General features: G+C 36.2%; 3 protein-coding genes across 4 annotated transcripts; 2 read left to right on the top strand and 1 right to left on the bottom strand.

Annotated features, from left to right (window-relative positions):
• The first annotated feature begins 4,812 nt into the window (after positions 1–4,812).
• LOC103455200 (protein neprosin) lies at positions 4,813–8,888 on the top strand. Its single transcript, XM_008394786.4, has 7 exons — positions 4,813–5,669; positions 5,991–6,077; positions 6,184–6,396; positions 6,499–6,663; positions 6,828–6,881; positions 7,014–7,160; positions 8,235–8,888. Exons 1-7 carry the CDS (start codon positions 5,211–5,213, stop codon positions 8,610–8,612), a joined length of 1,503 nt encoding a protein of 500 aa, XP_008393008.2. The 5' UTR covers positions 4,813–5,210; the 3' UTR covers positions 8,613–8,888.
• A 2,050-nt stretch (positions 8,889–10,938) lies between these two features.
• LOC103455199 (arginine-specific demethylase JMJ20) lies at positions 10,939–14,634 on the bottom strand. 2 transcript variants are annotated; one of them, XM_008394784.4, is made up of 9 exons: positions 14,323–14,634; positions 13,763–13,933; positions 13,331–13,493; positions 13,103–13,220; positions 12,895–12,964; positions 12,719–12,799; positions 12,299–12,355; positions 12,075–12,186; positions 10,939–11,827 (listed from the first exon to the last, which is right to left on the bottom strand). In XM_008394784.4, exons 1-9 carry the CDS (start codon positions 14,530–14,532, stop codon positions 11,385–11,387), a joined length of 1,425 nt encoding a protein of 474 aa, XP_008393006.2. In that variant the 5' UTR covers positions 14,533–14,634; the 3' UTR covers positions 10,939–11,384. The 2 variants fall into 2 exon arrangements, with proteins under 2 accessions (XP_008393006.2, XP_008393007.2); XM_008394785.4 differs by having other exon boundaries at positions 10,939–11,965; positions 14,323–14,604.
• A 1,352-nt stretch (positions 14,635–15,986) lies between these two features.
• On the top strand, positions 15,987–20,184 carry LOC103455303 (cell division cycle protein 48 homolog). The gene is made up of 9 exons (XM_008394890.3): positions 15,987–16,115; positions 16,728–16,893; positions 16,995–17,223; positions 17,340–18,106; positions 18,205–18,426; positions 18,559–18,630; positions 18,713–18,994; positions 19,130–19,489; positions 19,770–20,184. The coding sequence occupies exons 1-9, from the start codon at positions 16,057–16,059 to the stop codon at positions 20,070–20,072; spliced, it is 2,460 nt and encodes an 819-aa protein (XP_008393112.2). The 5' UTR covers positions 15,987–16,056; the 3' UTR covers positions 20,073–20,184.
• Positions 20,185–20,630: the final 446 nt, after the last annotated feature.

Here is a 20,630-nt window from a genome sequence, read left to right as displayed (position 1 = left end):
TTTATTTCCTAACTAATTTAATTTCATCTTTATATTTAGTACTTTATGTAATTTCTTATTTATTTTTAGTACTTTATGTAATTTCTTATTTATTTTTTAGTACTTTATGTAATTTCTTATTTATTTTTTAGTACTTTATGTAATTTCTTATTTATTTGTTGTACTTTATGTAATTTCTTTTTTATTTTTAGTACTAGATGTAATTTCTTATTTATTTTTAGTACCAAATAAAATGACATAAACTCACCAAATAAACTTAAAAAAACACACAAAATAAGCTAAGAACTTTATTCTTCCACCACAAGCTCCTTTTAATCTTCACCTTGTTGTAATCCCCACTGGTGCTCAATCAATTCAAGTTGACGGCTTAACTGCCAGTATGGTAGTTCATTGAATTGTACCACTCAACGATCAATTGATTATAACGTCCATCCCGTTCCAATGACTCGTGTTGCACGGGATCTTTGGTGCGGTCATGAGCACAATAGATACGTGTTCTTAAGTTGTTCATCATGTGTGGTTCGTATTCATCGACGACATCATAATCATACTTGTTGATACACAAAACTGGAGGTCTTGGTACAACATAAATCCGACCGTGAATCTGCAAGAAATGTAAATAACACAAGAGTTATCGTGGTTCACCCCATACATCCACACTGATTGTATTTCTCTGAGAGTATTTGTGGGGGAGAGAGTGTGAGAGCTTTGCTCTAGATAGGAGAGACTTAGGGTTTGTGAGGGTGAGGAGGCCCTTTTATAGAATAAGGGCTCCTCCCCTAATTACATATTTGCCCCTTCCTTTATTACATAATTACATTTAAGTCCCCCGAGTATTTATACGAGGTCTAAATACGAGGCCTTAAATATGGTATAAACAATACTCATCTTCCATAATCATGTTGTGGAGAATGATACACGTCATCATGATGGATCGAAGAGTCTCGACATCAAATATTCTTGCAGCAACCCTGACAATCGCCCAACAAGCTTCAGGATACCAAAACAACGCTCCACATCCTTCGTACACTCCTCTTGACATTTTGCGAAGTATTTTTCTTTTTCACTTTGTGGATGTAGCACTGTTTTGACAAACGTTGTGCACCTTGGGTAAATGACGTATGCTAGGTAGTATGCTCATTCGTATTTATGGCCATTCACCCAATATGTGACTCTTAGTGTTTTTCCTTGCAGCACCTCGTTGAACACTGGAGATTGAGACAGGATATTGAGGTTATTTTGAGCTTCTGGAACACCAAAAAAAGCATGCAAAATCCATGTATCAAATGAAGCCATTGCTTCCAAAATGATACTTTTTGCTCCTTTTCTGTTGCCTCCTTGCCACGCACTTGGACAGTTTTTCCAGGTCTAGTGCATGCAGTCGATGCTTCCAATCATGCCAGGAAAGCCTCGCATCTTACCCTTCTTCAGAAGCCTTCGCAGATCCCTTGGCGTGGGTTTCTGGAGGTACTCATTGGTGTACAGGGCTTCAATTGCGGAGCAAAACCGCATCAGGGACTCCAGAACAGTTGATTTTCCCATCCTCGCTATCTCATCCACCTGATCTATAGATACTGCATATGCAAGTCCACAAGGTAGCAGTAACTTTTTGCTCAGGAAGAAGACCTAGAACATGAAAAGCATCATTTTTTTGCACAAAGTATGGATCATGGTTGCAAATAGTACTCATGATTTTGTCGAACAAACTTTGTTGCATTCTAAAACAACGTCTAAAAATATGATTAGGGAATAAACTGTTAGGGATAAAATAATCTTCCAAGAGATCTTTACCTCGTTTTTCCCTCTTTCTATCCAAGTTTGCGGCACGTCTGAGTTTTGATATATGACCCACAGCTTCCATGACACGACGGGAATGTAAGCCCTTCTGCCTTCTATGTTCAGCATCCCCATTCTCTTCCATTGTGAAAGCCTCATCTCCACCTTCCTCTAGATTGAACAATTCTTCATGTTGTGCCAACAATTTTTTCTGTTGCTCATCGATTTCATACAATCTCCTTGAAGAAGACATTGTAAGAACTCAAGATTTAAAAATGATGAAGAAAGAGTCAGAGCTAAAAAAAAAGTATTGAGTTTGGTGTATGAATGAGGATGGATGTAGGGTTTATATGGAAAAAAAAAGGATAAGGTTCTGGACAATGTCACGTGGCACTACATGATTGGTTGAAAATCTTATCAAAATCTTGGCTAAATTATTGTAAACAGATAGTGACATGTGGTGTGTCGGGATTGGTTGAAAATCTTATCGGAAATCTATCCACAAAATAGTACATTCAGATAATGACATGTGGCGTGACAACATTGGTTGAAAATCTGATCGAAATCTTGGCTAAATTATTGTAAACAGATAGTGACACGTGGCGTGTCATGATTGGTTGAAAATCTATTCACAAAAATAGTACTTTTCAGATAATGACATGTGACGTGACAATATTGGTTAAAAATCCTATCCGAATTTAAAAATACTATTTTAATATTTTATAAAAAAAATTAATAATATTTTAAATGGACTGAGTGCCATCGTATTTTGTAAGGGTGAAGATGCATTTGGCCAATTAACTGTTCATTGTAATCAATCACTGTTCATTGAGTGGATTAAATGGGTTGAGTGCCAACATATTTTTTAGAGATTGAGTTGCTCTAATAAACAAACTAAATTCAGCAAGTGCTGAAAGAGCACAAGAACCACATGCTGCATAATTATTTCTCAAATTTTCATTTACTCTTATCTGAATTCACACCAATTACAGTAACAATTTTTTCTTCTCTTTTCTGTCATAACTAAAAAGTAATTCAGGAATATTTAAATTACTGATAAGTCTGTTTAGTCAAAAGAAGTTATCTATCTTTTTTTTAATTAAGTTTCATGGTCCAATTTGAAATGATGAATATACAAGACACTTGAAAATGTAAGGCTGTTTATGCATTCCAACTGTTCCACTTCCTCCTAGTGGCGACTGTTGACAACAGCATTATTAACATTCAGAACATTATTATAGTTAGATAAAAAGAAGTGAAACAATGAGACTGGAAAGATGCTGCAAGGGCCAAATATGGAATGAGCTTTCAGAATTATAAAACAAAGAGGAATGCTAGCTATTTTCTCCGCTTTCTCTTATTTATCTTTATCATTCAATGGATGTCATGCGAACTTATCTTACATCTAAAACTATGTATTAATTGTGTTTAAAACTCCTTTCTTTTCTTTTCATTGATGTTCTTAATTATATGTCAAATTTGGTGGAAAATTTAATAATTTAGGCCTGGTTTGGTACTGAGGTGATTTTGAAAAAAGCTGATATAAAAAAAAGCTGGGAGTTGTTTTTGTGTTTGGTAAACATTCAGCTTCAGCTTTTTTCACAGTTTTTGGTGAAAAAAGCCAAAAACAAGAAGCTGCAAAACCCAGCTTTGAAAAACCGGCTTTTTTTTCACATTTGTTTTACATAAAAGTTTACCAAACACTATAATACTGTTTTTTTTTCAAAAGCACTTTTACAAAAAGGTTTACCAAACACTTTGCTGCTTTATTTCACAGCTGCTTATTCTCATATCATAGCAAAAACAGTTTTTTTCAAAGTACAGCAATACCAAACCAGCCTTTAGTTGGGGATTTAACTACGGTATTACTGGAAAGATAAGTTAATGAGTTTGTTGGATAATTTAATGATTTATGACAACTATTACATAGATTTTTTTTTTTTTTTGTCATTAGTTAAGCTTGGGGGTGGGGGGAATCGAACTTGGGTGAGGTGGGAGTTTCTTTGGCTCTAGTGCCACTGCAACTAGGCCCCCATCCTAACTATTACATAGATTTAGGTGTAAGATAAGTTCAATTGTCATTTATTGAGTGAGAAAAGCAAATGAAAAAAGACGAGATAAGTTCAATTGTCATTTATTGAGAGAGAAAAGCAAATGAAAAAAGGCAAGCGAGGAAGGTAACTAGCATTCCCCTAAAAGAAAAGAGACTCTTTTACTTCATCTGTAATTACTGTGTTCCTCTAAACCAATGATAATATTATAAGAAAACTAATGGAAAATCCTTGAAAATTTTGAGTTTTAATGATAAGAACAAAATAAAGGGTAAAGTGAATAGTATCAAGTTTGATTTTTTAGTATAAAAATGTGGTTTTTTGTTAAAGTAAACAGTACTGTGGGCTTTTCGTTAAAACTCCCTATTATTATGTCATGTTTACTTAGAACGAGGGAACTCCGGTATGTTATGAATTGGAGAAAAAAAAAAAAGACTGGTACGATATCAATTAGTCCTTCAGTTGATTAGATTTTTTATTTTATAGATACTGAATCAAAAAATTTAGTATGAAACGCAATTTTTTGATTTCATGTACGTTAGTCAACATATGAGAAGTCAGAAATTGGAATATTCAATACCCATATTTTATGGAACACATGAAAATTTAAAAATAAGCATTCAGATTAAAGTTGTCATTAGAAATACTTAGTAATTAGGTGAAATAACAATCGGGTACACTAATAGTTAGATCCATTTCTTCAAAATAGAAATTCAAAAGTGTTTTCGGATTCCGACTATGAAATGAAGTTTTGAGAAGCTTATTTACGAAGCAACGAAGTTCTTTTAGCCAAAAAGAAAGGCAAAGAATCCAGAGGCTGTCGCTTGTTAGGTATACTTGGCTTAGCTCTCAAGTCTCAAGCAGTTGCATGTTTCACTATTTTGTAAAATTGTAAATCAACCTGAACTTTGAATCACCCATCTCCTTTCTTGTCCCTCTTTGTGAAAAGAATTAAAACTTGGGGAAGAACAGCCCCACCTATCACCCCTATTTTAATAAGCGAAATGCTAACAGACTGTTTTAAAATTAAAATTATCCATGAATTTTCTGACATATCATGCTTTTAGCAAAAAAATCTTATAATATTTGCTCGAAAATTAACATTAAACAATAAAGTGACATAGTGATAAAAAAAACCTTGCTTTGCTTTGAGAGAGTGCTCTTCCCATTTCTCCTTTAATATCCCCTCATGCTTGAAAAGTTTTCTTAGGTGTCAGAGCACCAAAACCCAAGAATCTCTCTCTCCTCAGAAGATGTAGAGAGAGAGAGTTGTTTATATGTTGGAAATGCAAAGGCAGCGAGTCAAGTGAACAACTTAGCTGGGCAGGCAGTGGCAGCAGAAGACTCTTACATCTTTGATGGTTGCTTCTGTTTTGTAAGGACATGAAGGGAGTAGGAGAAGAAGACTATAATCCTAATCCACCACAACTCCCATGGACAAAACAGAAGAATGTGAAATCCCACTACACAACAACAAGAAGACACCCAGTCCAATGCAACCAAACACAAACTTCTGATACTGTTTTTGTACCAAACACAAGACAGAGTCAACCTACTCCACCACTCGAACCCAAACATTCCTCTAAACTGGCTCTTCCTACTTACTCTCACACCTCCAACTCCTTCTCATTCGTCTCCATGCTTCTTGTTCTCTTACTTCTTGTTGCTTCTTCTTCTCTCTTTAGTCCTGCATTGTCCCACCCAGTTGTCTCGGATTCTGGCCTACGCCGCCCCTCCCCGGCCAATCAGACTTTTCGGACCGGCTCTATCAACAAGTTGAGCGGGGTCCAAGTCCAATCATATTTAAGGAAGATCAACAAGCCTGCTGTCAAGACTATTCAGGCACGACATTTTGTCCTTGATAGTGAATTCAATGCAAATGTTGATTTTCTTGTTGTCTTCGGATTTTTGTGGAGAACTGATTTTCGCACTCCTTTTTTTTTTCTTTCTGCACTTGTCTCTTTATGTTTAGCTTTAAGACAAGCAGATTAGTGCATAAGGAGAAACTAAGAGGTTGATCAATTCGAAAGCCAAATATATAATAATAAATAATTGTCGTCTATGAGATTTGAAAACAATGGGTCGTTAGAGTAAATAGTCATCGACATTTTCTTGTTGTTTTTGAGATTTAATGATTTGGATTTTTGTTATTTCTCGATGCAGAGTCCAGATGGTGATGTGATAGATTGTGTTTTATCTCATCTCCAACCAGCTTTTGATCATCCTGAGCTCAAAGGAAAGAAGCCATTGGTAATCTTCAAGAACAATATGTCAATGACCCTTTTCAACTTTGTGATCATTAACTTGTAAATTTATAATTAGGGGACTAATTACGACAGTGATTTTACTTTTACAGGAGGAACCAGACAGGCCCAAAAGCTATAACAGCACAGATAAAGTGGGAGAGAGCTATCAGCTATGGGCAGACTCTGGTGAATCATGTCCACAAGGAACAGTTCCGATCCGGCGGACCGGAGAGAAAGACATTTTACGAGCAAGCTCCTTCCAAAGATTCGGAAGAAAGCCGACAAGACATGTGAGGAGAGACTCCTCAGGCAGTGGCCATGAGGTTAGTCATTTTTTTCATTCGAAAATAATGAGGATAATAAAGGATTAGGCGAGCAAAACTACGTAATAATATTTTCACTTTATATTGGGTTGAATTTTACAGCATGCGGTTGTGTTTGTTAATGGGGATCAATACTATGGAGCAAAGGCTAGCATCAATGTGTGGGCGCCACGTGTCACTGACCAGTATGAATTTAGCTTATCACAGATTTGGGTCATCTCTGGTTCTTTTGGCAATGATTTAAACACCATTGAAGCTGGATGGCAGGTATATGTCTTTTTTAACATATATTGTCGTGTTCATATACTTCTTCTCTTAATATTGTTTGTATATTTCAAAATTATTTAAAAAAAAATCGCTTGCATAAAAACTTATGATTTTGTGTTTATTAATTGCCAAATTTAAGATTTTCCTTTTACTTTTTTTCCCAGGTCAGTCCAGAGTTATATGGAGATAACTATCCAAGATTCTTTACATACTGGACAGTAAGTTCTATTAATTAATTTTTTTTACTAATTAGATTCTTCCGTTTCTCTTCTGCATGGAGAATTAAGACATAAATTATGAGGAAATAAGTAAAATTAGTACTAATTTGATTCTTAATTATATATTTATAGACAGATGCATATCAAACAACTGGATGCTACAACTTGCTTTGCTCAGGATTTGTCCAAACAAATAACAAGATTGCAATTGGAGCAGCAATCTCCCCAAGGTCCTCTTATGGTAGCAGACAATTTGACATTGGTTTGATGGTTTGGAAGGTGAGTTTTTCAAGTCAGCATTCACATAATTAATTATTTTAATATTCAAATCTAAATACAACAAAATTACACTCAAATCAATATATGATGAAAATACAGGCATAAGATTAGTTAAGTTGGCCCAAACGGTGTTATTTTTTTTATTTGCACTCAACTTCTATCCTCTCTCTATAGCTTACATAAAAAATTTCATTTATATTTATTATGAAAATTAAGATTGGTGTAAACCAAACGCAATAGCGTTTTAGGATTCATACAACAGATCTCATTTAATATGATTAGACTCGGTTATTGTTGTTGTTATCATGAAAATTCAGCTTGTTACCTTCAGGTGTAAGGTTGCCAAAAAAAGAAAAAAAAAATATTTGCTTCTTTGGAAAAAAAACTCCTTTTAGATTTTTCATCATCTAATCCACTTGTAAAAAAGCCAACCGCACCTTTCAATTGACATCAATTTCTTTCTTATTTCCTCCATTATTTTTTTATTTATAGACTCAGATTCTCATGGCCACCCAACTTGGATCAACTTTGTTTCCTTAGAAGGGCTTTTCTATATAAGGGTTTCACTCAAATTGTGTGTCTTTAAATCAATTTATTGATCACTGAAGTAATATATTTAATTGACTCTAGTAATTATTTGTGTTGATAAATGAAATATTACAATCATTTCTTGTCAAAGGAGGGCTTTTCTAGTACTTTAAACGTTGGTTTGTCTCCTCCAACTAGGTTTGGAAGCTTTATCTCCTAAAATTACAGTTTTCTCCTACATAAGTTTTTCTCTTTCTGCTTGCACTTACACCTCTATTTACTCCGTATATATCGGTTCTTGATTTTTACAGTTTAGATTGAATAAATTAAAAAAGAATCAAAAGACAAAAAAAGAAGTGAGAAAACCCTTCACCTAAAGGGACAAAAACTCATCATATCAACCCCAAAAAAGGTGACAAAAAGTTAAACCCATCATTATTCAGTCAAGAAAACATTGCAAGACAAAAACAACTTATTGATCACAATCATTTTGTTCTAAAATAAAGTTAATCAACATGTAATTATGTTTTAATTTAAATTTTACAGGATCCAAAGCATGGACACTGGTGGCTAGAGTTTGGAAATGGGCTCCTAGTCGGATACTGGCCAGCATTCTTGTTCAGTCACCTGAGGAGCCATGCAAGCATGGTGCAATTTGGGGGTGAAATTGTAAATAGCAGATCTAGAGGATACCACACATCTACACAAATGGGGAGTGGACAATTTGCAGAAGCAGGGTCTGGAAAAGCATCTTATTTCAGAAACTTGCAGGTTGTAGATTGGGATAACAATTTGCTCCCACTTACAAATCTCCACCTCCTGGCTGATCACCCTAATTGTTATGACATAAGACAGGGAAGAAATAATGTGTGGGGAACTTACTTTTACTATGGTGGTCCTGGAAGAAATGTGAGGTGTCCATGAATATAATAACAGCATAGTAATTTTTGTTTATTTATCTTATTTTTTGTGTTTAGGTATTGGTTATTTTTTCTTTCTAGTTCATAATAGGGGGAGATTTTTGTGTTTGGACGTCTGTATAGGGCACCAGACAGAAGGGGTTGGGTAGGACCAAAATATAAGGAGTGTGGGGTGCTTTGTGTGTGTAGTTTGGCCGTTTGCACCTAAGAATTTATCCAGAACAGGGTTTTTGTTGTATTTTCCAGTTTTCTTATAAAAAAAAGTGTTGATAGTTTTGTATTGGCTCCATAGTGTTTCTCTGTTTCTTTCTTCAATTTTTTTCCACGAGAAATGAGAGTACATTAGCATAGGTTATGAACACCCTAGAATAAAAGGAGAGCGGAACTTAAAAAGGAGTCGTTTGATAATCATTTTGTTTTCACTTTTTAATTTTTAGTCTTCATTTAAAAAAAATTTAAAACCAAAAACCGCAAAGATTTGATTTGACACGTTTGATAACTATTTTCTGTCTTCAAGAAAATGAAAATTGAAAGTCAAAAAGTGAAAATTATAAAAACTGAAAATGAAATGATTATCAAATAACTCTTTAGAAAACGAGAAGTGATTTCTCACACTAATTCTCTCATTTTGCACATTATTATTTATTTCAACTTTTAAATTGAGTAGATCAAAGTAACAAACAAAAAACCTAAAAACAAGAACGTGTCTAGAAAAAGCGTGTGCAAAACTTTCTTGCTCCCAAGCAAATTTGATGCATGATATTTTATGCATTTTATAGGTAAAGCAAATCCTTAATCCAAGGCCAAAGCAGATGGGTAGCAAACAAGGAAGCAAAGTGTAAACAAATCCAGCACACATGACAACCACTTAACAACTACTTGGAACTTCTTTTCTACCATTGTAAAATCATTGAAGGAAAATTGTGACATTAGAGAGATTTTTCAGTGTTAACAGAAAATGGTCTGGTACAATAAACGTAATAAATTAGAAATTTGAAAGAAAAAAAATTCAATCAATTGTATTATAACAATTAGTATATATGACCGTATTCTCAGCACACTGAAAAAGTTCTCGTGACATTAACATATAGTTGTCAGCCCCAAGAACTACTTAAATAGTATAAGTTTGCATCCCAGCCAAGCTTTTTGCTCCCGACAACACATTTTTTTTCTTTTCCTTTTTGTTTTTGTGGTCCTTTTTTTTATTGGTTGGAAATGACCACAGAGTGTACCTACTTGAGGACTGGTGTTCAGTTGTGTGGATGGAAAACCTACCTAGTCCATACTTCAACAAATGCTTAGTGACACATCACCATCTGTTTATGCTTAAGCATGGACAAAAGGACATAACATATAAATTAGGGTAGATCTATTCACACATCTCTTTTTATCTCGTACACACTTTTATTAGTTTTTTGTTATTGGTCTTTTTTAATTTATTCGATCTGACGGTGGAAATTTGAAAAAAGTATGTGAGAGGTAAATATAAGTGTGTGAATGAAACCACCCATATATTATAGGGTAAAGCATGATTTTGGTCCATGTGGTTTGGACAAAGTTTTACTTCGATCACCGGAGTTTCATTTGTCGCGATTTAAGTTTTATATGCTACGTTTGATAGAGAACATTAGCTTGGATAAAATAACCCATTAAATTCAAGACATATTGAATGAAAAAAAAAAAAAAACAAGTTCCACTTCAACGCTACGAGTATTCGATGGTCTGGATCACGGGACCACAATAAAAACAACACTCCGAACCAATCCACGTCATCCATTATTGTGAGTTTTCTTATCAACCTAATCCTCTCTATCAAACGTAACCAATGTGTACTAATTGTTGCAATTCAATAAGAGGCACGGTGCGTGTATGTTTATTTATACATTTACCCTCACATATTCATACATGTTAATTGTCAAAAAACCTGACGGGATTAAGCTATTATCCTTAAATTACAACCATAGGCAAAATTATAAGCCACTCAGTCCTGATGAATTCCTCTTCACTTGGAAGTGTGAGGTCTTAGATTCGAATCTCGTGGATGGCGAATTCGATACTAAATTAGGTTGCCTATTGTGTGGCTCAACCGAACTCCCCCTCCCCTTATTGTAAAAATATCGATATATTAAAATAAAAAAGGCGAAATTAGAAGGGCAGAAGTGGAATTTTGACAAACTGCAGACAACAAAATCAATGTTTGGCCTACAAAATACATGCAAAAGTAAAAACACCAGAAGACGGTTAACGTGAAAGCAAGTAATGAAACGCGTTAATAAGATTTACGACTTCCTATTTACCACATTTAAACATCATCAAAGTCTAAAGCAAGATTCAAAGTAAAGCAAGCTGACCTGCTTAATCATCATATGAATTTCAGTCAGGTAGAACATATATACAGAGGTGCAAGGAGGAAAAGAAAATATAGATTCATAGAATGATACCAGTGAATTCACCGACTCGGTAGAGTTGTTCAAACTTCAGTGAGTTAGCACGAAGACAATAAGAATCAGCAACTTCAAAGGCAAATACCACTCATAGGGTTTTCCAACCACTGTTCTTGTTATTTGGATCCCACAACCGAAAATCAAACCTTCATAAACCGAATAGGCAGTGCTGCAGGCAGATTGTCAGACCTTCATAAGCCAAATAAGCAGTGCTGCAGGCAGATTTATATCTTGGCGTTGTCCAGTAGTTCACCATTGACATCTTGTAGCGGGATATCAATTCTCATTGAACTGTTTTCATTTTTCAATTAGACAGTGAAAAATCTTGCAGTTCAAACACCCATGAATTCTGCAACAGCATGCTCTACAAATTTAACAAGATCACTGGCAGTAGAGACCTCAGAGCTACAAGTTCCTAGAATTTCCATGTACCTCATATCATCTAACCAAGCTTTCTTTGTATCGCAATTCCAGTCTGGTTCCATGTGTACCATCCCATATTGTCTTCCCAAAACAGTACAAAGTTTAAAGAACTTGGGATCATTTAAGGCTTCCCGGAAATCCAAATGAAATCCATGACTTCCTGTCTGATCTTCCATAGATTTTATATTCGATGCAATTTTTTGAATTGATGCAAGGTTGAAAGTGAAATTCTGAGCAATTGGGGATGAATGCCGAGTGTGATTTCCATTCTTTCTAGCAAAATAATGAAGTTGGATCAAGTTGGCCAGAGAGAACCGTGCTAAGAAGATTAAGAAATCACTAAAGTTCATGCCTGCATTAAAAAGAAAAAATTGGCAAGCAGATTAGGATTTTTCTTTTTCTTTTTCTATAACCTCGAGTTCCACCCCCTCTTCCGGATGCTAAGTTTATTCAGTAGTTATGATTATGTCCAAGTGCTTTGGACTAGCCACTGAGGAAAATTAAACAAGCTTTAGGTTATTGCATGTTCCATCTGCTAGAATATTAGGATATACTGTCATCTACTGAGTTTAAGCTTTCTTCAAAAGTTTGCACTTTACCTGTATTAGCGGCAAGGTTTCGTTGGCAGAGACCTTCAAAATCATCACATATATCCTTGATGTCTTCTATGTACTCCTTAGCTTCGTAGTAGTCCCTCAAAAGCAAATCCCACTATAACTTAATAGATATAAATTAGTGCCACAAGAACACTAGCATCATTAATTTTCCATGGAATGGTAAAAATTTAACACACGAGATACTCTGGCAGTAGTGTTCCACTTACCACCCAACGAATATTATAAGCATTGAACCAGTTGTGGTTTATGGAAATTGTATCTTCCTGAAAGTATTATGAACACAAATAAGATGAAAAAATTCCGTTCATCAAGCATGACAATAGTTTTTGTTTTGATTGAAGTACAGACTGCAGTGTCTTCCTACAAATAGAAAAGTTGAGTATGACAAGCTTCTTGTATTGAGATCAAGAAACATGCAGGGCCAACTCCATTCCAGTAGGCCAAAGGCAAATATAAAATGCTAAACAGAGGGCACATACTGCTATCAGTTTTCCGTTATACTGGCAAGAAAGGTCACACTGCATATGGAGAGTGATTTACTTGGAAAACCTCTTACAAGTGTTACATGCTTTCAGACTTCTATTTTATGATAGGGCGAAACAAACTTGAAGAAATAGAAGAAATACCAAATTATGAACTTGATGATACCATCCGCTAGGCACAAAGATAATCTCATTTGGTTCTTGAATGGACTCCAACCAGATAGCCTGCTCAATAGAAGAATATACGGTTTCAACACAAGAAAAGCTGCAAAAATACAACTAGACAAAAGAAAACTTGAAGATATAGATTGATGATTTACCTTTGCAAAACCAGGAACATTGGTTTCACTAACATCATCAAAGATATTATATACACAGCTTTTCATATTCCTGAAGGTCAAACGAGGGAAAGAAAGTGAAAGAGTTCTATAATATATTTCATTTATCAAAGCAATACAAAATCCAGTGTCCCAGACTCCCAATACAGATCTCTGTGATTACTATTAGTGCAGGAAATTGTAAACTTGCCTGCCAAACACAAGATGACTTTGAGAGGGAGAGAGGAAAAGCCACCGTTTTTTGCCACACACATTCGCTGACCAGCTATATGACCTGAAAACATCAGCATGAAGAGGAGTCCAAGTGCCTGCATAAACCACAGACATGGAGATAAATCTCCTTGAATTTTTTTATGTAGATCATATAGATGACTAGAAAGTGAGAGACCGAATGAACGTATCACAAATATTCTCAAACCTTTTGCTCCCATGTAAACAAAACGATAATCAGAGCAACTAATTTCGTTATTTTCTGAGTAAATGTTGGGATCATTATGCATGTGATAATTGTCAAGATACATGTTGAGCCAATCATCACAAAAGAGCACCGGAGTTGTGTAGGCTTTGTATTCTGGGTACTCCTGGAGATCAGAACACCAAAGGATGATAGAACAAGTCAGGCGACTATGCTAGAAAATTTTGAGATGTTACCTTAGACTAGACACACTGATACGGCCAAAGCGATAGACTCTCAAAGCTGATATGTCCCAACTAAATATACAAAGCCCCCATACACCCAAGGCAGACAGTAACAAGGATGTCAAAGCATAAAATCACCAGGAAACTAACTCCTCAACTGCTCCATAATTCCCCGTAAATAAAGGGTGAATTCAAAGTTTCTAACTAGCACCTTAACAAAATGCCAGTCCTTCAAATATAGCAACTCCTTGCTCATAGCTTCATGACTTGAAGCATTACTATGCTCCTGAATGGGGTCCCCGAGCCATTGCTCAACAAAGTCCGCAACAGTCATTTCCATTCTCTTCTGATCTGTGAATTCTCTAGTACCACAATCTGCAACCTAGTGACAAAATATCACCTCACCTTAAAAAGATCAAACATAAAAAGGCTGAACCTTTAAAGCATTAATTCTACTACAAAACTACAGAAAACAAAACAAAATAAAAGGGGCGGTGAGTTAGCTAATAAGCCCAATTAGGATTAATTCCTCTAACATACTTCTTAATATTACAATCACACATCACCTAAAAAACTACTTAACATTGCAATATTACACCAAAAATTCAAAGCTTGAATCTTTAGCAACAGAAACCAAAACAGGGCTGATATGTTAGCTAATATCTAATTACCACATAGCCAATCTTCTTAATTGTGATTAATTCCTTCTAAACACACTTCATAATTCATATTTAATCTCACTAAATCAGATTTCTGCACGAAATTTAGTACCTGAACTTTGGATTTTCCGAAATGGGTAGCGAAAAATTGAAGATTTGGCTGGCCGTCGTCGGTGACCCAATCTCTGCAAGCCCTCCAATCGTCCATGAGACCTGTGAGCACCACAGGCTGGTTTTTCTCCATGTACCTCTCCACGAACTCATTGTACCCCAGTTTTTTCCCGCTCACCTTCTCTATTTGCCCCCCAATTTGAATACCCATGTTTTCTTTCTCCCAGCTTACGCTACTCCAGCGAGTTAATTCGGATTTTGTACGTTCGGTTTCTCTGCGCGCCCTCTTTGATTTGGGGAAGACGACTTGAGTTGGGCCAGGCCGGGCAGAGGAGGCCCAAAGTGCTTTTAAAGGGCCCAAATTTGGCCGAAGAATGATTTTACTAGGGGTCACAACGGTTGTGATCTATTTACCAAAAAAAAAAAAAAAACAACGGCTGTGATCAGGTTGTTATTTAGTACTAAGGTGTAATGGTATTATTTTTCACTCATAAGTAGGAGTCTTAGAGCATCTCCAAATGAGATGTCGAAAATAATATGCCAAAATTATATTTGATGGCTGATATGGCAAATTGAATACAAGTGCTAAATCCTCTTATTTTTCAATTGATGTGTTACATATGTATTTTATTGGGTCCAGAGTTACATTAACTATTAAAAAATAATCAAAATTAATTTTAGTTTTTATTCTATTGGTTGTTAATGGGATCCATGAATTAAAAATATTTGACTCCTTCTTTGTTTGCTGTAAAAAAAGACAGCTAGAAAGTAAGGAGTCAAATGATTCAACTGCCACATCATATTTGGCATATCCATTGGGGGAATACCTGAATATCTTTTAATCCTATTTGGCATATTTGACATGTCTTTTGGAGATGGTCTTAGGTTCAAATGTAAATAGTGAGTTTGAATCTCTATTTATATTGTGTGCGTGACACTCATAAAATGTTCAACACATAATTCATCTTGATTTCGAGTCATGTATTGTTTCGTGTCTTAAGTTGTCACATATTAATTTAAGAATTTGTGATTTAATAATTTTCTCAATTCAATGGCAATGACTTGATTCAATTTTTTCTTCTTAAGAAATTAGGAATTGAGAGACGTAATGAGGTACTATTACATCTCTTATTTTTTTTCTTTTTAAAAAGAAGACCAGCTGATGGTTTTGCTAAGGCAGTCCATCTTTTTAGGGCCAAGAGTTCTTTTGAAATACCTACTTTCCCTCATCTATGTCTCACATGTCTTAATTTGTAATAAAAAAAAAACTAATTAAGCATTGTTCTTTACCTGGAACAATTAGTAGATTACAAGAACTTTATTTGCATCAATTGAAACTATACAAATCAAAGTGAAACTTTGGCAAACTACAAGGACCAAATTATAATAACTCATTGTTCTCCAAAATTACAAGTGAATGACAAAAATGGACTCCTACGAAATTTAAAAGTAATTTTTTTACGTGGTTGTGCATGATTGGCTTAGAGCATGTGCAAACTCCAACTGATTAGTCCTTTTCCTTGTCGGCAGAGATGTATCTTTTCCCGCACGTAACCGAAATAAAACTCACAACCCTACTCCTAAACGGAATAGGTCCTTCTCTCTAGTTGCCTATAAAATACCAAAGCCCCTCGCATTTGTGTCAAAGTTCACTCTTCACAAAGTTTGAAACTCCCAAAACCTTTGTTGACGATCGACGAAACCGCCAAAATCCAAAACCAAAGAAGTAACAACAATGGCGCCTCTGAGTCCATCTGCTCCTGATCGTTCTCAGCCCTCTTCGTCTTCGGACCCGTACGTATTCCTATAGCCATCTGTTATAGCTATCGCAGTTCGTCTTAGCATCTGTTTGTTTTCTAAAAATAATCAACTTTTGAAACTTTTATCAAACTGAATAGGGAATAGGGTTTAGGGTTTACGGCAGTGTACATGTGTCGATGCTATGTTGATCGTTGTGTTTTTCATTTTTGTCAATTCAATACAAGGGATATTATACTTTAAACTAATCTAACTATGGGGAGGGAGTTCAAACTCAGTGCACATGGTGGGAGCACATCCGCTCTAGCCAATCTCGAACTCGAAAGATTCAACCTTTCCTTTTTCTGCACCATATTTATGCAGTTACACTGGGATCAATTAAGATATATGCTCTATACACATGGATGATTGACTGATTAGTTTCCAAAGCATACTCTTGTACCGCTATAGGTGTATTGTTTGGTTTTGATAGGGGGATATAACACCATTACAATTTTGTTAGCGCTAAATTACCCGAGAGTTCTTGTTTAACTTTTGCCAGAAGTCTTCTATTGCGGGATTGTAGTTTTGAATGAGAAGATTTGATTATTTGTTGGTTGTGATGAGTACTTCGTTACGAGAAACTAAAGTTTTTATTTTCAAATACAGGAAAAGCAACAAGAAAGATTTTTCGACTGCTATTTTGGAACGAAAGAAGTCTCCTAATCGACTTGTTGTCGATGAAGCTGTCAATGATGATAATTCTGTGATTTCCTTGCACCCTGCTGCAATGGAGAAGCTTCAGTTTTTCCGTGGAGACACTGTTTTAATTAAGGTATATTTTGCTCTTCTATATATATTTCTGAGTGCGTCGAACTTGAGTGTCTAAATAAATGCGTAGAAATTGAATCTCACTACTTTTTTGGGGGTGTACAGGGCAAGAAAAGGAGAGACACAATTTGCATTATTATTGCCGATGATGAATGCGAGGAACCGAAAATCAGAATGAACAAAGTTGTGAGAGCTAATCTTAGGGTTCGCCTTGGAGATGTTGTGTCTGTTCATCCCTGCCCTTATGTCAAGTATGGAAAGAAGGTTCACATCCTTCCAATCGATGATACAATTGAAGGAGTGACAGGAAGCTTATTCGATGCATATTTGAAGCGTGAGTATTCTCTTTGAAATTTATTTCCTTATTAATTGTTTGTGTCACACATAAATATTATGTTACAATAGACTTTGTGCTTCTGTGACATGTTTCTTTACATTCTTGGTTCACAGCATACTTCGTTGATTCTTACCGGCCTACGAGGAAGGGTGATCTTTTCCTGGTTCGGGGCATGATGCGAAGCGTTGAGTTCAAGGTCATGGAGACAGACCCTGCTGAGTATTGCATTGTTGCACCGGATACTGAGATTTTCTGTGAGGGAGAGCCTGTCAAACGTGAGGACGAGGAAAGACTAGAGGATGTGGGATATGATGATGTTGGAGGTGTTAGAAAGCAAATGGCCCAGATACGGGAGTTAGTAGAACTGCCTCTTAGACATCCGCAGCTCTTCAAATCGATTGGAGTTAAACCCCCGAAGGGCATTTTACTCTATGGGCCACCCGGGACTGGAAAAACTTTGATTGCAAGGGCTGTAGCGAATGAGACTGGAGTGTTCTTTGTTTTGATCAATGGACCTGAAATAATGTCCAAGATGGCAGGTGAAAGTGAAAGCAACTTGAGGAAGGTGTTTGAGGAAGCCGAAAAGAATGCACCCTCAATCATTTTTATTGATGAGATAGATTCTATTGCTCCAAAGAGAGAAAAGACCCACGGTGAAGTGGAAAGGCGTATAGTTTCCCAGCTCCTGACTTTAATGGACGGCCTTAAGTCCCGTGCGCATGTCATTGTCATGGGAGCAACGAATAGGCCAAACAGCATCGACCCTGCTCTGAGGAGATTTGGAAGATTCGATAGAGAGATTGACATTGGCGTGCCGGATGAAGTTGGAAGATTGGAAGTTTTACGAATCCATACAAAGAGGATGAAACTTGCAGATGATGTAAGATTTTCTATCCTCGAATTTTGATATATCATATTGTTTTGTCTTGCCTTGCGATAAATCGTGATAATTAACTTGGCGTTTTGTTACTATAACAGGTTGATCTCGAAAGAGTTGCAAAAGATACCCATGGTTTTGTTGGTGCAGATCTTGCTGCTCTCTGCACAGAGGCCGCACTTCAGTGCATCCGCGAAAAAATGGATGTTATTGATTTGGAAGACGAAACGATTGATGCTGAGGTGTTGAATTCGATGGCTGTGACGAATGAACACTTTCAGACCTCATTGTCCTCTACAAATCCTTCTGCCTTGCGCGAAACTGTAAGTTTTATTTATTTATTTCAATTTTTGTTTATTTTTAAGTTTAGGAGTAGCAAGCTTGACTTGTTTAGAAGTTGCTACTCAGAAAATCTTTGGACTTGAGAATGACAAACTTATTTTCTTGGTTTACAGGTTGTGGAGGTACCAAATGTTTCGTGGGATGCCATTGGTGGGTTGGACAACGTCAAAAGAGAACTTCAAGAGGTTTGTGATTCAATTTCATCTTCTTCTTCTATACATAATTTTTATGGACCAAAATTCTTACTAATTCCTTTACCTCTTGCAGACTGTTTCAATCCCCGTGGAGCATCCAGAGATGTTTGAGAAATTTGGCATGTCGCCTTCTAAAGGCGTTCTCTTTTATGGACCGCCTGGCTGTGGGAAAACCCTTCTCGCCAAGGCAATTGCCAGCGAATGTCAGGCCAACTTCATCAGTATCAAAGGACCCGAGTTGCTAACAATGTGGTTTGGAGAAAGTGAGGCCAATGTGCGCGAGATATTTGACAAGGCTCGCCAATCTGCTCCTTGTGTTCTCTTCTTTGATGAGCTAGACTCGATTGCAACTCAGGTACTTGAGATTATATATTTATTTTTTTTCCATTCAATCACATTCAAATTTATGTTTACTGGTTAATTTACTTGTTTATTTTGAGAGTAACTGTCATTCGCTTTGAACTAACTCGCGAACCCCCTCCTCTATCAGCGTGGAAATTCTGTGGGAGATGCCGGTGGTGCTGGAGACAGAGTCTTGAACCAACTTCTAACTGAAATGGATGGAATGAATGCAAAGAAAACCGTCTTTATCATTGGGGCAACAAACAGGCCAGATATTATTGACCCGGCATTGCTCAGGCCTGGACGTCTTGACCAACTTATCTACATCCCACTCCCAGATGAGGCTTCGCGCCTTCAGATTTTTAAAGCATGTTTGCGCAAGTCCCCCATCTCTAAGGATATTGACCTAGCAGCTCTTGCCCGTTATACGCACGGTTTTAGTGGTGCAGATATCACTGAGATATGTCAACGTGCCTGCAAATATGCCATCAGAGAAGACATTGAGAAGGTAAGAGGTTTTCTCCTACTTGAATTAATTACTTGCAGCACGAGCAAGATGCCTAATTGCAGAAGAAAATTTATGCTCGTTAAAAGATTTTTTTTTCGTTTTCTAAGACAAAATTCCCTTGACATTCCTTGACATACAAGAAACCTAATTGCAGCATTAACATGATTCATAGATGCTTGTTGAAATTTATTCTTAATTTTTTTTTATAAATCACAATAACATTTCTGTATCACATTCCTGAAAATTGTACTAATCTTTTCCTCCTTTCAAACATTGATAGGATATTGAGAGGGAAAGAAGAAAGAATGCTAACCCCGAAGCCATGGAAGAAGATGAAATTGATGAGGTAGCCGAGATCAAGCCAGCACACTTTGAGGAATCGATGAAATATGCCCGAAGAAGTGTGAGTGATGCGGACATCAAGAAGTACCAGCTATTTGCTCAGACTTTGCAGCAATCTCGTGGGTTTGGATCCGAATTTCGATTTCCTGCTCAACAGACAGAGAACAATGCAGGAGAAGCTGCTCTATCCCCATTTTCTTCAGCCGCGGTTGCTGGAGAGGAAGCTGATCTCTATGATTGAGAACTACACCAATGCCCTTTAGATAATTTAGGCAAATGTTTTAGCTTTGAGGTTATATTTTGATGCGGAAGAACTGTAAATTTCAAGGTAATTAAATATTTAAATTTGAGGTTATATTTTCTTATGCTATAAAATTTTGGATGAAAAGTAAAACAGACTTCATTTTTTGTACTACTGAATTGGGTAAAGTAAAAAAAACTTTAATTTTCAGACTTAATTTTCTCCCAACAAAACAAATTGAAATTCACAAATCAAATCAAGGTAGCACTATTACTTGTAGATGGAGTCATTGCTTTTCTTAGAGATTTGCAGACAAGTATGATCACAAAACCCTAAGTTGGCCAACTAATTACCTTGTAGCTGAAGTGCAAGTATTGCCCAAATCAAATGGTCTAATGAATCCACGTTCATTCCATAGCCAGACTAATTGAATTAAGCGTCTTTGTAGATGATATTTACTTTATCAAATTATATCTAAAAAGATTCATCAACCAATAAAAATACTGACAATCCTTCATATGCGTGTGATGGGGAAAACAAAAATGCTGACAATCGTTG

Source organism: Malus domestica, chromosome 14, assembly GCF_042453785.1.
Source record: "Malus domestica chromosome 14, GDT2T_hap1".
Lineage (NCBI taxonomy): Eukaryota > Viridiplantae > Streptophyta > Magnoliopsida > Rosales > Rosaceae > Malus > Malus domestica.
This window is presented reverse-complemented; position numbering and strand designations above follow the sequence as displayed.

What these genes read in the sequence shown, in the direction of transcription:
- LOC103455199 (XM_008394784.4), bottom strand. Translation starts at nt 14,532, where the DNA reads ATGGGTATTCAAATTGGGGGGCAAATAGAGAAGGTGAGCGGGAAAAAA. An exon ending in AGGACTGGCATTTTGTTAAG is followed by an intron (nt 13,494 to 13,762) that starts GTGCTAGTTAGA and finishes TCTGATCTCCAG; the next exon opens with GAGTACCCAGAATACAAAGC. An exon ending in ATCATCAAGTTCATAATTTG is followed by an intron (nt 12,356 to 12,718) that starts GTATTTCTTCTA and finishes TAATACTTTCAG; the next exon opens with GAAGATACAATTTCCATAAA.
- LOC103455200 (XM_008394786.4), top strand. Translation starts at nt 5,211, where the DNA reads ATGAAGGGAGTAGGAGAAGAAGACTATAATCCTAATCCACCACAACTC. An exon ending in CCTCAGGCAGTGGCCATGAG is followed by an intron (nt 6,397 to 6,498) that starts GTTAGTCATTTT and finishes TGAATTTTACAG; the next exon opens with CATGCGGTTGTGTTTGTTAA. An exon ending in GATTCTTTACATACTGGACA is followed by an intron (nt 6,882 to 7,013) that starts GTAAGTTCTATT and finishes ATATATTTATAG; the next exon opens with ACAGATGCATATCAAACAAC.
- LOC103455303 (XM_008394890.3), top strand. Translation starts at nt 16,057, where the DNA reads ATGGCGCCTCTGAGTCCATCTGCTCCTGATCGTTCTCAGCCCTCTTCG. An exon ending in CCCTCTTCGTCTTCGGACCC is followed by an intron (nt 16,116 to 16,727) that starts GTACGTATTCCT and finishes TTTCAAATACAG; the next exon opens with GAAAAGCAACAAGAAAGATT. An exon ending in CTTCTGCCTTGCGCGAAACT is followed by an intron (nt 18,427 to 18,558) that starts GTAAGTTTTATT and finishes CTTGGTTTACAG; the next exon opens with GTTGTGGAGGTACCAAATGT.